The sequence below is a fragment of the Arvicola amphibius genome, chromosome 2 (genome assembly GCF_903992535.2).
Source record: "Arvicola amphibius chromosome 2, mArvAmp1.2, whole genome shotgun sequence".
NCBI lineage: Eukaryota > Metazoa > Chordata > Mammalia > Rodentia > Cricetidae > Arvicola > Arvicola amphibius.
This window is the reverse complement of record NC_052048.2, coordinates 90292385-90306590: the sequence shown is the minus strand read 5'-3', so window position 1 is coordinate 90306590 and position 14206 is coordinate 90292385. Positions and strand designations below refer to the sequence as shown.

Sequence of the window (14206 nt, the reverse complement as noted above, 5' to 3'; positions counted from 1 at the left end):
CCCGAAGCTTCAAGCACAGATAAGACCTTTTGGTCAAATGAGTCCAGCACTGGGAGTAAAGAGTTATTCTACAGTCTGGAGGGATGAACATTCTGGAGCTACCATGGCCCCATCCTCATCAAGGGAGTACTGCTGGCTGTTCATGCCACTTCTCTGCCAGTCCCTGGCCACCTTTCTCCAATCCAAGGTCCTTAGGGTATAGAGTGGGATGGTGGTGGCTCCAAACAACAGCTGACAGTCCTTGGGGCATCTAAGGCTGGAACTGAGAGCTCAGCCACTCCAAGGGGCTCTGTGCATCAGGTCTTCTCTGAGCAGCCATTGGCCTGTGTGGACATACAGCTGCACTGGGAAGTATCTGCCAACCAGGCAGGAGATTCACTGGTTTCTTTGCGGTCCTCTTTCTTGGGATCTGTACAGCGGGGTGGTGAGTCAGACAGAAAACAAAGCATAACCTCCCACACCAGGTTGACACTGGGCATTAAATCCATGGCAGTTTGTGGACACAAAGCCCAGGTGACAGCTGGGAACAGAAACCACAGGTTCTACAGAGGAGCAAAGCTTGGCTGTGGTTAGCCTCTGATGCAAGGGTTCTGGTCTCAGCAGATCCTTGCGCACACGGGGATGAGCAGAGCTGAAGAAATGGTAGGCAGTAGGTGGGCACTCTCCAGCAGAGCCCAGGAGGCAAGCCTGGCCAGGATTAGTCCTCGAACTGGGACTTTCCAGAACTGTCTCAAGTTCACGATGTTCTAAGAACAATGATGGGAGGAAGGGAGCAGCGGATGCAGCCAGCGGCAACACATCCTGCCCACGGGGCCCATAATAGCCTTCAAAACAAACACATGCTGCTGTTCAGCCTTCAGTTTCTCTTGCATGGAGATATTTGGAAGTTTCCTGAGTCTGAGTCCTCAGAACAGCCGGGTGCTTCCTCCTCTGGACCTCCGATTCCAATTTGATCCTGATTAAGAATTCAAATCAAAGTGGAGGGGGAGGAAAGGCTATGGAGTGGCACAGGCTGCTCCTGGCACACACCTTAGAATCCCTGAAGAGATGTTTGCTGCAGAACCCAAGACAAAGCAGTACCTTAGGGTGTTGGGGTGCAAGGCCAGGCCTGTGTTCATCCACCAGGCAGGACATGTCTGAAATCATGACAATTCCAGCCCCATGTGGTACCCAAGATGAGGATCTGGAAGGAAGCGGTTCTCCTACAAAGGGCTTGGCTGAGAGATTACTGGCCAGAGGCTCCACTGGGCCTGGCCCTCTGCCTCAGTTTACACTTCTTCCTAGTTACAGCTAAGAGACAGACAGGAGGGCTGGAGCAGAGTCAGCAGACATACCTTCCCTGGTTACAAAGGACAATCCTAGTTACACACACACACACACACACACACACACACACAGAGAGAGAGAGAGAGAGAGAGAGAGAGAGAGAGAGAGAGAGACAGACAGACAGACAGACAGACAGACAGACAGACAGAGAGACCACCACCACCACTACCACCTCCACCACCACCATCACTACCACCACCACCACCACCACCACCACCTCTCTCCCATCAGCCCAGGCATGGAAAAAGAAGAACACTAAACTTCTGGCTTTGTCACATACAGACTTTACTGGGTAACTGGAGGACGTAGACTAGCTATGCAGGTCACAGACCTGCGATCAAAACAAGTCATGACGGGAAACTGTTATCTGTGGAGCAGAACACCCGTGCCAGGGTGTCCAAGAGCTCCACGGCAGACAAATCCATCCTGGTGGGCAAAACCACACTGGAGAATGATAGGTCAGGTCCTGTTAGGGACGCCAGCTGGGAGCTGGCCCATGGTCATCCAAATCCCTACACACCCACTTCTCCTATGTCGTCTATCTCCCAGAATGGGTGCAAGGAGTGTGTGTGTGTGTGTGTGTGTGTGTGAGAAAGAGAGGTAGACAGCTCATAGCCAAGGCACACAGGAATGATGTAGAGAGAGAAGAATCCAAGGATACGGTTGACTGGCTCTGCAGAGGACTGGGACACGTGGCCTCTTCCCACCTACTGAAGCTTCCTTTGCTGTCAGTGAGAAGGGCTTGAGGGGGCTTTTGGGCACTGGGCAGGGTTCTGGGCATGAAGTGATGGGAGGGGGTGAAGGCCTGCTGGTGAAAGGGAAGTAGAGTTGGGGTGGGGGCTAGCTAGATCAGTTCTAGGCTCTGGCAAGGCAGAGGATTACCCTGGTTCTCAGCCTAGAACCATCTATGCCCTCCCACTCAGGCTGGGTAGATGGCCCTGCTCAAAACTAGGCAGCTGACAAGGGACATGGAAAGACGCAAGCCAGGTCAGACCTGGTACTCCCAGCCTGCTCCTGTAGGTCTTACAAGGTAAGGGAGCTGGGGACCCTGGACACCGACAGCAGCAGATAACTGGATGGTGCCACTTGGGGGCTCCTGACAGTGACTCTTGGACCCAACTGGGCCCTCTAATGCCTCTGTGAAGCTCAACTGAGTCAAGGAACAAAAAGGCTGCATTTTGTTAAAAACTATGTGTTTCATAAAAAAACCAAAAAACAACCAGAAAAAAAAACCTAGTTCCTAACGCAAAGAATATACTCCAACATTCTTTGCTCCAGGAGATATCATTTACTGGAAGGCACAGGGTTGCCCTGGTGCACAGCTCCTTCTCCTTAGCTGGTAGCTCCACTGGAGAAAAGCTAACAAGTTCAGATCCTGAGGGCAGAGAGGCCTTAGAGGAGAAGCGTCAGTTCCTCACACCTCATGGGTCAAGCTCTGGGAGATGCTATGACCCACTTGGTTAACAGGTGCATTAAAGAGGCCATGGGCTAGCCAGGCACTTCCTGGGAAATGGAATGGAAGACCTGGGGTCCTGGAGTCCTCCATGCCCTAGGGAGGCAAGGCAGGGTCTAAGTTTTCCTATCAGAATTGAAAGTACAAAGAGATGCCGAAGGAACTTGGGTCAGGGCAGTCTGGACAACTGGGCTTTCTGCTCTGATCACGCCTTGGGGCCTCAGCAGCCAAGTAGAGATTCCAGAGCAGCCTGTCGCAGGTACTCCCTTTAGCCCAACCTAGGTTCAGTAAGTCTTCCTTCCTGTACTGAGCTGGCAGAGACAGTGGATACATGTATGTAGGTGTCCCTTCCCTGGTGGACATTGTCCTCTGATCTCATTCCATCTTAAGAGGTCAGGCCCTTGTTGAGCAAGGAAAGATCATACCAATTCTCTTCTTTACAATCAGGTGGGCTGGGATGATGCAGTTTGATTCCTATGATGCTCCCCAATCTTCTTCTGCAGAGTCCTTGTCCATCCCAAAGCCTAGGAGGAAAAGGAACAGTGTGGTACTGGGACTAAGGGTCCAGGCTTCCACTTCCATTGGTAGTTCTTGCCTTGCAGGTAGAATCCACATATTCACATACAGGCCTCTTCCCCGGGAGGGTACGCAGCTGCAGGCGCAGTATAGGTTGGAAGGGGTAAGTCAAAAGAGACTGGGAGAGGTTTGGGCAAGTGTGTCATGGTCTTGGATATACTGCAAGATGTCCATTTCATCCATAGCTTGGATCTGTTGCTGCTTCTGTGGTCCAGGCCCAGTTTCTGATGGGCCCACAGAGGGGGGCACAGTTGGTTTCCTGGGCAGTGCTGGCTTTGCTGGGACTAGAGGCTTGGGCTTAGTCTGGGGCTTGGGTTTAGGTTCAGATCCTAGGTTCAGAATCTGGTCCAGGTCCTCTTCAACTCTAGGGAACCAAAGAGAGCACTCCTGGAATATAACTATATCCATGAAAGGAATAAGAGCCTGGAGCAACACCATCCCCACACAGGCATGGGATAGCTCCCAGCTCGCCTCACGCCAAGGTATCGCTCACTGGACCATCCACCCAGCACTGAGGAGAAGCCTCCGGGCAGGTCTTTCTGACCCTTCACATCCACAGCAGCCAGGGTAGAGGCAGACACTTGGTGGTGTCTTCAGGCCTGCTGGTGTCTTCAGGGTACCCAGCCCTTTAGAAATAACTGCCTGCTGTCTGGTACAGACTCCCGACCTTCACTGAGCACTTGAGAGCCATTATCACTCTTTCAGATCCCTACTTCCAGGAAGGATATATATGTGTCTATTTTATAGACAGGACTTACAGTCTGAGAGGCTGGGCGGCTCACTGAGAGGGCACTAGGTCGTAGTTGTGGTGAGTCACAACCTCGTTCTCTGACCTGGGAGGCACACCGTGAAGCTAAATCAGCTCTACCCAGAGAAGCAGTTAACATGGATGCTGCTGCTGTGGGACAGGGTCTGCTGGCTGAGGTACAGCTCTGTGAGTCACCTGGGTTCTAGAGAGAGCCTTACGAGGCTGGAGTGGACTCAGCCAGGTCTCATCGGGATTGGGTCATGTGAGTCTGGAGCAACCACTCGGCACCCAGGTTATATCCTCAGCGCTCACAGGGAAGTTCACAACTACCTGTACCTCCCGTCTAAGGGAGTCCAACCCCTCTTCTGACCTCTGAGAGCACGGTACACGTGGCGCAGAGGTAGAAATGCGGACAAAACAGTCACACAAAGTAATGCGATAAAAATTTTCAGAAAGATTGGGTGATGGCACAGTCCTCGGATGGCCCACTGGCTGATGGGACTGAGGCTTCGGTAGTGATTGGCGAGGAGGAGAGCATGCCTGGGTACTGAACAGCCAGCCAGACGGCCCACTGCTCACCTGTTCTTAGCCTGGGGAAGCTCGTGTTGTAAGTTCCCAGTGGAGGAACTCGATCTCAGAAGCAGATGTGCAACATAAACCTCCCTTGACCCCCTCTCCCTTGACACCCCCTCCCCCACGTTAGCTCACTCAGTACTGAGATAGACGCAGCGGGCCAGGCACTTCTGCACTCCTCAGTTTGTCTGATGCGCTCTCAAAATACTGGGAGCAGATACAAACCCCGTTTTACTGAGGCTTGGATTCCATGGCTAGGGTGACCCACAGGAGGCTGGCTTTCTAGAGGGTGGTCGCCTTCCTGGGAACTCCTGCATAGAGGTCCCTTCTCCAGCTTCAGGGAGGGGCTGTCCCCTGTGCTGACAGTTATCTCCACAGCTGTCCTTCAGTCATGCCGGGCTAAGTGAGTTCGGCACAGCTGTGGAAAGCAGAGGACCTGGGAGGCCACTTAGCTTCTCCACGTTCTGGTTCCTCATCTCTAGGAAGGGAAGGGGGAGCATTAGCGCTGTACAGCAGATCTGAGCAGATCTAGCAGCGCCTCAGCAGGTGGCCTCAGGCCACTCCACCTCTCAGCCTCTCTCAGTCTGCCCACCTGTAGGGGTGGGGGTAGTTCGTGCTCCTCTAACCTCACAGGGACCCTTGTAAGGACCAAATAAAACAACCCTAGAAGTGCTTCGCAAATCTAAGGGCATACTGCACACACTGACTTGGACTGACAGTCACGGAATGTTAGAGCAGGGAGCAGCTATAATAGAGCCACTGCCTCACTCCTCCTGCAGGGCACCCTGACTCTTGACCAGAGAGGATCTGAATAATGACAGGGACTCAGAAGCAGTCACTGATGGTTAGAGAAGATGGGGAAGGGTTCCTATGGGAAGGAGGAAGAAAGGTGGCCCTGACATGACTTGGCAGGATCCTGCAAAGGGGGCTGCCAGAGAGCAAAGGCTGGGAACAAAGGACTGAGAACAGTGTGAAGGAGGCTGTCTGCCCTGGGCAGTGTGACCTTGCAGAGGAACAAGAGTAACCCAGTAAGGACTGAGGTGGGGGAGGGTGACAGGAGTGGACAGAGGAGCACTCGGTCTGAACAATGCCCTGGTCCTACAAGGCCTGAAAGAGCCCTGAGTGCACACAGAGCAGTGTGGAGAACTAACTGCCTGTCAGGAACCAGCGGCTTGGGAGCTCTGGGTTGCCCTGCCTGCTTTTAGGGGTGATCGTGGCTTTCAGAGCCTGCTTGGGGAGATCAGAAGTGAGCAAAAAGTCTAGGCACAGAGGGAACGGGTGGGCCAGCTTCTAGAGAGACCAGGAACGGTAGGGAGATGGAGGGAGGTGTCCTCATCCACAGGAAGGCTGCTCCTGCCAGTCTTCTCCAGGCAGCCATTGTGTCTTGACTCACTGGGTCCCGAGCTGGCTTCCTTACTTCCTCGAGAGGACATCAAGGGTGCCCACAAGAAGCTCAAAAGGACAGAACTATATTCAGAGTTCTTTGGAAAGCCGGACAGCAGCTAAAGGCCTGACCTATTTCAAGCATAGCCACGACTCTCTGGAACAAGTCACAGCAGGCTCTGCTAAGGTTGGGAGGGGTGCCCTGGGTGGCCAGCCACAGCACGGCCAGCATCGCCACTCTTAACGTATGGACGGTGACACGGGCCCCCCAGATCATGTCTAACTAACATGGGGTTCAGCTCCTCTCTCTTCCAGACCCAGGTGGTATGATGTCCTGAAGTGTTCTGTGTCCCGGAGCCGTAGCTCTCTCCTCCCTCCTAAGCCCCCACAAAGGGCAGAACTCAGCTACAGACTTTGAGAACTGGGATAGAGGTTCCTTGAACTCTGCTTGGTTCATTCAACAACTCCAACATTGCAGCCTCAGGAGAATCGAAGCTGAGGTAAGTGGCTAAGAGAGCGATGGAGGAGTGGAAGCCCGCCATCAAAGGGAGTCCAGTTACTGCCTCAACAGGAACAAGGTAGGCACAAAGAATAATAAATTCTGGCTCCTGCTCTCAAGAAGCCAATTCTTCACCACCAGATGTCTGTTAATGGAGGCAGGAATGCAAAGCCCACATTCTCTGAGCCGTGATTCCCAGGGGGCTGTGCAAGACTGGGAGGCATAATGAAAAGGAAGGGTCCCAGGGACCAATAAGGCCATGAAATGTTGCGTGACAGTGTTTGCTTGTGCATAAGCCTGCTTAACGCGGATGTCAGCTGGCCAAGGCATCCTGTGGAAATCGCCGTGAGACACCCACAGAACAGTGAACGTGGGATGGAAAGAAAGTAAAGGTTTATGGTATGCGGTGCTGCCCCTCCAGCATATACCCGGCCACCAGACTGCCCCATGCCTCAGTTTCCTCCCTAATGGGATAACTATGATCCTGGCTCCTCCCAGGCAGCAGGATGTCAGGAGCCAGCACACACGATGAACAATGAGCTAGTGAACAGATGCCAGGGGCCTCTGAGAGGTGTAAATACAAGACGCCATCGAGGTGACTCAGGCTTGGCGGGCACTTAGAGGGCTGTGTAATAGCCCGGGGCTGCTAACTAGGGGTGCGGTGCGGATGTCAGCCTCCAAGGACCACAGGCCTCGGTGCTATCTAAACTGCCCTGGAAAGAGGCCGCTCTGCTTCATGCATATCACCAAGCACGCTGTATCCTGGGGGGCGTGGATTGGGAGGTAGGAACACCACAGTGGAAGCAACTGGGAGCAGGGTGTAGCACAAGAAGTCAGGGAGACCCCGCAGCAGGAAGGCAGGTCTCCCAGCCCTTCTTCTCCAAGGGCGCAGGGATTCCACCGGAGCTGAGAGGTGGTTACCTCGGTTGACAAGAGTGGTGGCCTTGGGCAAGTCATCTTTCCTACACTATTTTCTGTAATTGCAGAGAACAGCACCCATTGTCAGGTCCGTGGGAAGGGTAAATAAAATTACCTGTGGTGAGGCAAACCTACTACAACTCCGAACACACAGCAGCTCTAAGGAAACAGACAGTATTTCTTTCACATCTGACATCAACCTTCAGGTAATAGATTAATCCTGAAGTTCTCTGCCCTCTGATAGGACCCTCCTGGATGGCTGGTCATTGCTCTCTCTGAACACAAAGTATATCAAGGGTTAGTTTTATTTGTTCCCCAAGCCACTTATGCCCATTACACTTGCTCATGAATTAGATAATTTTAGTTATTCTATTCCCTTAAAGGAGCTATTAAAATGGACGTGTGAAAAGGAAAGGAATGGAACTCTCTGGGGAACCAATGGGGCTGCCCTGGTTGCTGACAATCTTCCCCCAGCAAATCCTTGCTCCCTTTAAGCCGTGAGTGGCCACTCAAGGCTGCAGGACTTGGCCAGGGCTGGATCCCTCGCTTGTGGGCTGAAGCTAGGAAAACACCCTCACACGTGGGTAAGAGCTACTGTAGTCTCTGGGGACAACAGTACCTGAACAGCTCCTTGCAGCTATCCCTGCATGTGGGTCTTCCACTCTCACGGGTAGTTGGCAGCAGTAAAGGGTCACCCAGGGAGACAGCACCACCAAGGTCAGGGTCGTCAAACAGCTTCAGGGCTGTGGGAAGAAGGAGCAGAGGGTAAAAAGAAGGGCTGGTCTATCCTCGGCTACCAGAGAGCAGGCCTGCTAAGCCTCCTATTGCACCCAAGGGAGTGAGCAAAGAAAGCAGAGAGGTGGGACACCCTGTAGGGCAGGAGGGTGAGATTCTTCCAGCTCTCTTCGGTATGAGGAGCCTGTCCACCCGGTCTGGCTCTGTTCCAGGGCTGCTCTCTGTTGGGGTGAGTGGCTTCTCAGGATATTGCACCAGACCCCCTTGCAAAGTTCCAGCAGGACTGGACCCCTGAGCTTGCCCACAGGTACAAATGAGCAGGTGCTGAGGGGCAGCCACCAGCCACAGATCTTGCTAAGGTCATGAATGGGGAGTGGGGACAACAGACACTAAGTGTTGATAGGACCACCTTTGGTAAACCCAGGTCTTCGCAACCCTCTCCCACCTGAGCCACTCATGGCAATCCTTTGGGAGTGTCAATCATGTCTCTACTTGAAAGCCTCTTTTTCCAGTGGAGATAGCTAGGACCTCCTGGCATCTTGGGGTCCACCACTGCACTCCCTCCCAGGATGCCGCTGTCCTATGGGAACCCGTGTTTCTGCTCAGCCCTGAAAGAGATTTGTGGCTGTGCTACATTTTCAGGTGATGCTATCTATGTATCCCCAGCTTCCCGTGGGCTCTGAGATGTAAGGTTAGGGATCTGAGCTTTGACCTTCCCTTGGTGGATGCTCACCAGGCATGGGATGAATCAGAAAGTTACCATCAATTACCTCCCTGGGGAGGAGAACCTGGGCAGGCATGAGGAAGGTTCGGAGAGACAGGTGGATGAGTCCCAAAGCTACTGAGCCCTCCCTCTGAACCCTGCATCATGCCTTGCAGAAGAGTCTACAGGGGTGACATGCAGTCATTCAAATTAAACATTGTACAGAGTAGCATGCACGCTCAAGATGGGCCAGTACCCTCTTTCCATTAAACAGTTCCAGTGCCCATGTGGCTACAGAGGTAACCAGGGAACTATGTCTTTAAGCAACCAAAAAAAAAAAAAGGCATTCTCTTCCTGTATAGGACATTCATACACTGGTTATGAGGTTCTAATTGGCCAGCATAAAATCTCTACATACCTAATCTGTATTCCATCTAAACAGGATACTGGCTTGGGGACACAGGCAGTCAACAAACTCTAGGCCAACAGCAGGAACAACAACAGCACTTACAGTCCTGTGTGGTCTCCAGAGGTCTCTGGGGGGACACTTTATTGCCTGGGCTGAAGAGCCCTGCGTCAGGATCCACCTCCTCATCAAAGATGGTGAGCCGAGGTGAAGGTTTGGGCCTCATGGCCACTTCTGGGTGTTTCTTGGGCTTCTTGGAGCTGGAAATAAAACACAAGGTAAGGAGTCTCATGAGTGCACAGGTGGCTCACTGGTCATCCCCAGGTTCCCAGCTCGGCTGGAACTGTCTGGATGCCAAGGGTCGTAGAAGAGAGAGTCAGAAGAGGACCACAGGAAGATCTGGGGCAGCCCAACCAGAGCAATCTTAGCAGGTGGAGCAGCCTCAGTGATCCTCAAATCTCCAACTCAAGGTCCTCTTGACCCAAGGGGTCAAACAGACAAGAGGAGGGTGACGAAAAGAAGGTGTGTGCATGAACCAGGAATGAGCTTTGCCAAAATCTGACAATCGAGTGGAGAGTCGCTGACTGCTTGAAGCAGTCACAATCAATGCTCAGGTGTGATGGGCACTGTGAAGGGTAGGGAGAAGCGAGGGGATATCTGGATTAGTCACTGATGGTCAGACAGTTCCTAACTCAGATGGTCTACTCAGGTATCATGCTATCACATGACCATGGGCCTGGTAACATGCTTCTCTTCTCAAGGTGAGGGTACCTGTGAGGTGCCTCCTGGGGCCTGAGTTCAGAAAGCTGGACTTTCCAGTCACTTGGACATGGGGCAGATGTGGTCCGTGGCTCAGAGTTCAAGGGACAGGGCCCAGAAGGTAGGAAGAGGCCTATTAGTGACTTTTCTTTTCATAACAAAATTAAAGTGGGATTCCTTGCTGTATGCTATGAATATGTTTTATTACTATTGGTTAATAAAAAAAAGTTGCTTTGGCCTATGGCAGGGCAGAATATAGCTAGGTGGGAAAACTAAATTGAATGCAGGGAGAAAGAAAGCAGGGTCAGACGCTGCCGGGGAAGCAAGATATGAGGTAACACCACGGCCACATGGCAATACATAGACTAATAGAAATGGGTTAATTTAAGATGTAAGAGCTGGCTAGAAATACGCCTGCGCCATCAGCCAGACAGTGTTGTAATTAATACAGTTTCTGTGTGATTATTTGGGTCTGGGCGGCTGGGAAACAAAAGTACTGTCTCCGTCTATACAAAATACCTAACAACAATAACACAACACAACACAACACAACACAAAACAACTCCAAGAAGGCAGGGATTATTTGGATTTATGGTTTGAGGATACAGTCCACCATGGTGGCAAAATCAGGGTGATAGACGTATGACGTGGCTGATCACACTGTAGTCATAGCCAGGAAGCCAACAGAGATAAATGTCAGTGCTCAGCTTTGTCCCTTTCATGAAGTCTGGGACACCAGGCCATAGAATGGTGCTGCCCATATTTAGGGTCCATTTTCCAATCTCAGTTAATCCAATCAAGAAAAATCCTTCACAGGCATGCCCAGAGGCTTGTCTTCTAGTTAATTCTAGATCCTGTCAAGAGCTGACAATAGTGACCACCACACGGCCTAAGGCTTTGCTTCCCACACATGTCCTTCTTTCTGTATTGCACCTGCTGCCCTTCTGTCCAATGCCACGGGTCCCCAGGGCGGCCTACTCCTGTGACGTTCCTCTGGCAGCAGCCCAGCCTGGCTCTGCTACACCTGTTCACTAACTGATGAGCTCTTGCCCTGGGATGCTTGCAGCCGGAAACTGGGGGTCACTGGGAGGCTTCTGGGGGTAAGCCACAGTTTTAATTCTTGATCCAGGTGGGCAAGGCAACCTTCATGGAGCTAGATCACATGATCTGGGTTGCCTTGTGACACTGCCTACACATCAGAAACTTGGTTTTATTTTAACAAGTTGACCTCATGCCTGGGGGCTGCTGCCCACATTAGCCGTTTGAAGATTCCTGCAAACAGCAAGGTTTTTCTTTCTTTCTTTTCTTTTCTTTTTTCTTCTTCTTCTTTTTTTTTTTTTTACTGGAAACTGGGATTGCTTTCGCCTGAATGCCTGGCAGCCAGTTCCACTGCAGTGAGGTCATCTCTGAGCTCATGTTGGCAAACTGCACAGAGGCTGCCTGTTGCCAAAAATTGTAGCAGGTCTTTGGGTGCTGCAAGGCCAGGGACTCTGAGCTGACTATTCCCACAGTCTGGAGGTAGATCTATGTGCTGGCTAGTTTTCATGCCAATTGGACACAAGGTAGGGTCATCTGGGAAGAAGGAATTTTAGTGGAGAAAATGCCTCCATCAAGTTGACCAGTAAGTAAATCCATCGGGCATCTTCTTAATTGAAGACTGATATGGGAGGGCTCAGCTCACTGTGGGAGGTACCACCACGAGGCAGGTGGTCCTAGAAAGTAGGATGAACAAGCCACAGAGGGTAAGCTTGGGTCCACGGCAGCAGCACACTCCTCCACAGCCTCCCCATCAGTTCCCACCCCCAGGTTCCTGCCTTGAGTTCCTGCCCTGGTTTCTCTGGATGATGGATGGACCACAAGTTGTAAGATGAAATAAACCCTTCCCTCCCCAAGCTGATGTTGGTCATAGTGTCTTTTCACAGCACTGGAAATCGTAACTAAGACTCCAGCCTAGCCTACAGTCACAGATGAGAGCGGAGAAGCTGTGGACGCCAGGAAGGTGCTTATCTGGATGTCCTGGCACTCTGGCTTACATCTGTCAGGTCAGCCTCGTTGGCCAGATAGAGAAGCAATGGTTCAGAGGAGTCGAGTGTCTGGTGGAGGCCACACAGCAGACTGAACACTTTGGGGCTGGCTGCAGGGTGGTTATTACTTATGATCCTATGCTCTTGCGCCTTACTCTAAATGTCCCGTGTATAAGACTGACCTTGCTCTCCTCGGGAGAGGAAGGGACACATTCCAAAGGCAATGGCAGCACCTGTGTCCCTATTCTAGTATTTGTACTTTGTCCGTCAACACAGCCACCAAGATGAAGTGAAGTGCTAAGCTCTGCCTGTGGCACTGGGGTGAGTGAAGGGAGCCAGGATCTCTAGCCTAATAGTGCGCATCCTCTGGAAGCCTAAGCTCCAGCTCCTCTCAGACCCTGCAGTGTGGACTCGGCTGTTCCTCATGGGGTGGCTCCCTTCATCTTATCCCCTGATAGGGGGTGCTAACAGAGGCTATGATCCTAGCAAGGATGGACTATAGTCCAGACTCCCTGTGCCCATGTGCCTGGAGGTCCCTGTGAGATGGGAGCCTTTCTCCATGGGATATAACCATCAGTTGGGTTTGTGATCCCCTGGACCAGCCTTGGAGGATGGGAAGAGAAGCGTGGGCTCTGTTCCATCATCGATATATCCCTTACTCACCTATGCTAAAATCCTCTGCTTGGTCTCTGGCCCTGGACCCAGCAGGCACAGCAGCAGTGATGGGCAGAGAACTCCATCTATGCCCATGCCAGCACCTGGCCCATCAGCTCCAGGAAGGCAGGCCCAAGGCTGCTCCTCAGCCATTCCCGTAGCTTTGCCCTCTATGTCCTGAACTTCCCGACTCAGAAACTACCTTCTCTGGGGATCAAACGCACATGTTACCCAGTCAAAGGCTCAGAGGGCAGGGAGGCAAAGTTCCCTATGGATCAAGATCAGCAGGAAGCAGAGAGGATACGCAGGAAGCCAGGTGACCTTCCAACCATTTCCCTACTCCTACCCAGGCTGGCTCGACAGTACAAATGATGCTAGACTGTCCTTCTGGGCAGGTTTCCTCTCAAACAAGAGTCACATCTTTGTCCTCCTTGATGATACCTGTGATTTTTGCTAAACTGAAAAGAAGCAGATGTTCAGCACAGGAGCGCAGAGTCAGGCACTGTCTGTACTCAGCCCCACCCCGCCAAGCTGCCCTGGCCTCCTAATTTTCAGATCTCCCATGGGAGACAAGACATCAAGGGATCTGGAGCTTTGGGACCTGGAAATTGCCGGGTCTTGTCTGGTTCGTCTGGAAACTGCAGAAAGGTGTTCAGTAAATACCGGAAGGACGAAGGCAGGCAGGCAGACAGGCAGACAAGCAGGCAAGCACGCACACATACAGACATTTGTCCTCTGTGTAGCTGGATAGTTATCAGATAGAAGGGGGACAGATTAGCTGACTGGATAGGAGGGAAGGAGAAACAGGCAGGCAGGCAGGCAGGCAGGCAGGCAGAGTTATAACACGTCTCTAATTCAGACTCTTTCTACTTGTCCCAGGAGACAGGGAGAGTGAGGGTCACAGCATCAATCTCAGCGCTCATCTTTACAAAGCCCTTTCTCTACTCCAACACTGCTATCACAACCATGTCCCCTGCCAGCCTGTCAGCTGCAAGCCGCCCGTCCATTCCCTTGGAGCGCCTCCTAGGAGCAGCACTCACCAAGCACCTCCCAAACAAAGGTGCCCTTGCTAGGTGATGGGACAGACATTCTCGAGATAGGCGCCTGTTCCCAGAGGCTGTGAGCTGAGCAGCCAGTCACCAGCCATTCCATATAGAAAACCCCAGTCTGCCACAGCTGGAGCCGAGAGTGGAGTCAGTGGAACGGGGTGGCTGACCTGGTGGGCTGAGGCCAGAAGAGAGTCTTTGGCAGACCGAATGCCAGTCACTCTGCATGACCAGAAACATATACCCCTCTAGGTGATGGTGAGAAGAGGAGGGGGAAGCAGTTCCTCATGGAACTTTGCTCACAGACCATGGTCCGGCCTGAGGAACAAAGCAGCATGAATGGCAGGCGAGGCTGGCGTAAGAGCCAGACGGAGCTGTAACCTAAGTGATAGATGGATGGGAT

The 14206-nt window shown here is 52.2% G+C and overlaps 1 protein-coding gene across 2 annotated transcripts in view; it reads right to left on the bottom strand.

Moving 5' to 3' along the window:
* Positions 1-1590: 1590 nt before the first annotated feature.
* Positions 1591-14206, bottom strand: part of Hs1bp3 (HCLS1 binding protein 3) — a 32592-nt gene continuing 19976 nt past the window's right edge. The window contains exons 5-7 of one of the 2 annotated variants that reach the window (XM_038319217.2): positions 9426-9580; positions 8096-8219; positions 1591-3303 (exon numbers count right to left, since the gene is read on the bottom strand). In XM_038319217.2, coding sequence (XP_038175145.1) covers positions 3165-3303; positions 8096-8219; positions 9426-9580 — 418 coding nt within the window. In that variant the 3' untranslated portion in view covers positions 1591-3164. Of the gene's footprint in view, positions 3720-8095; positions 8220-9425; positions 9581-14206 lie in introns of both variants that reach the window. The other variant, XM_038319216.1, reaches the window with a different exon arrangement.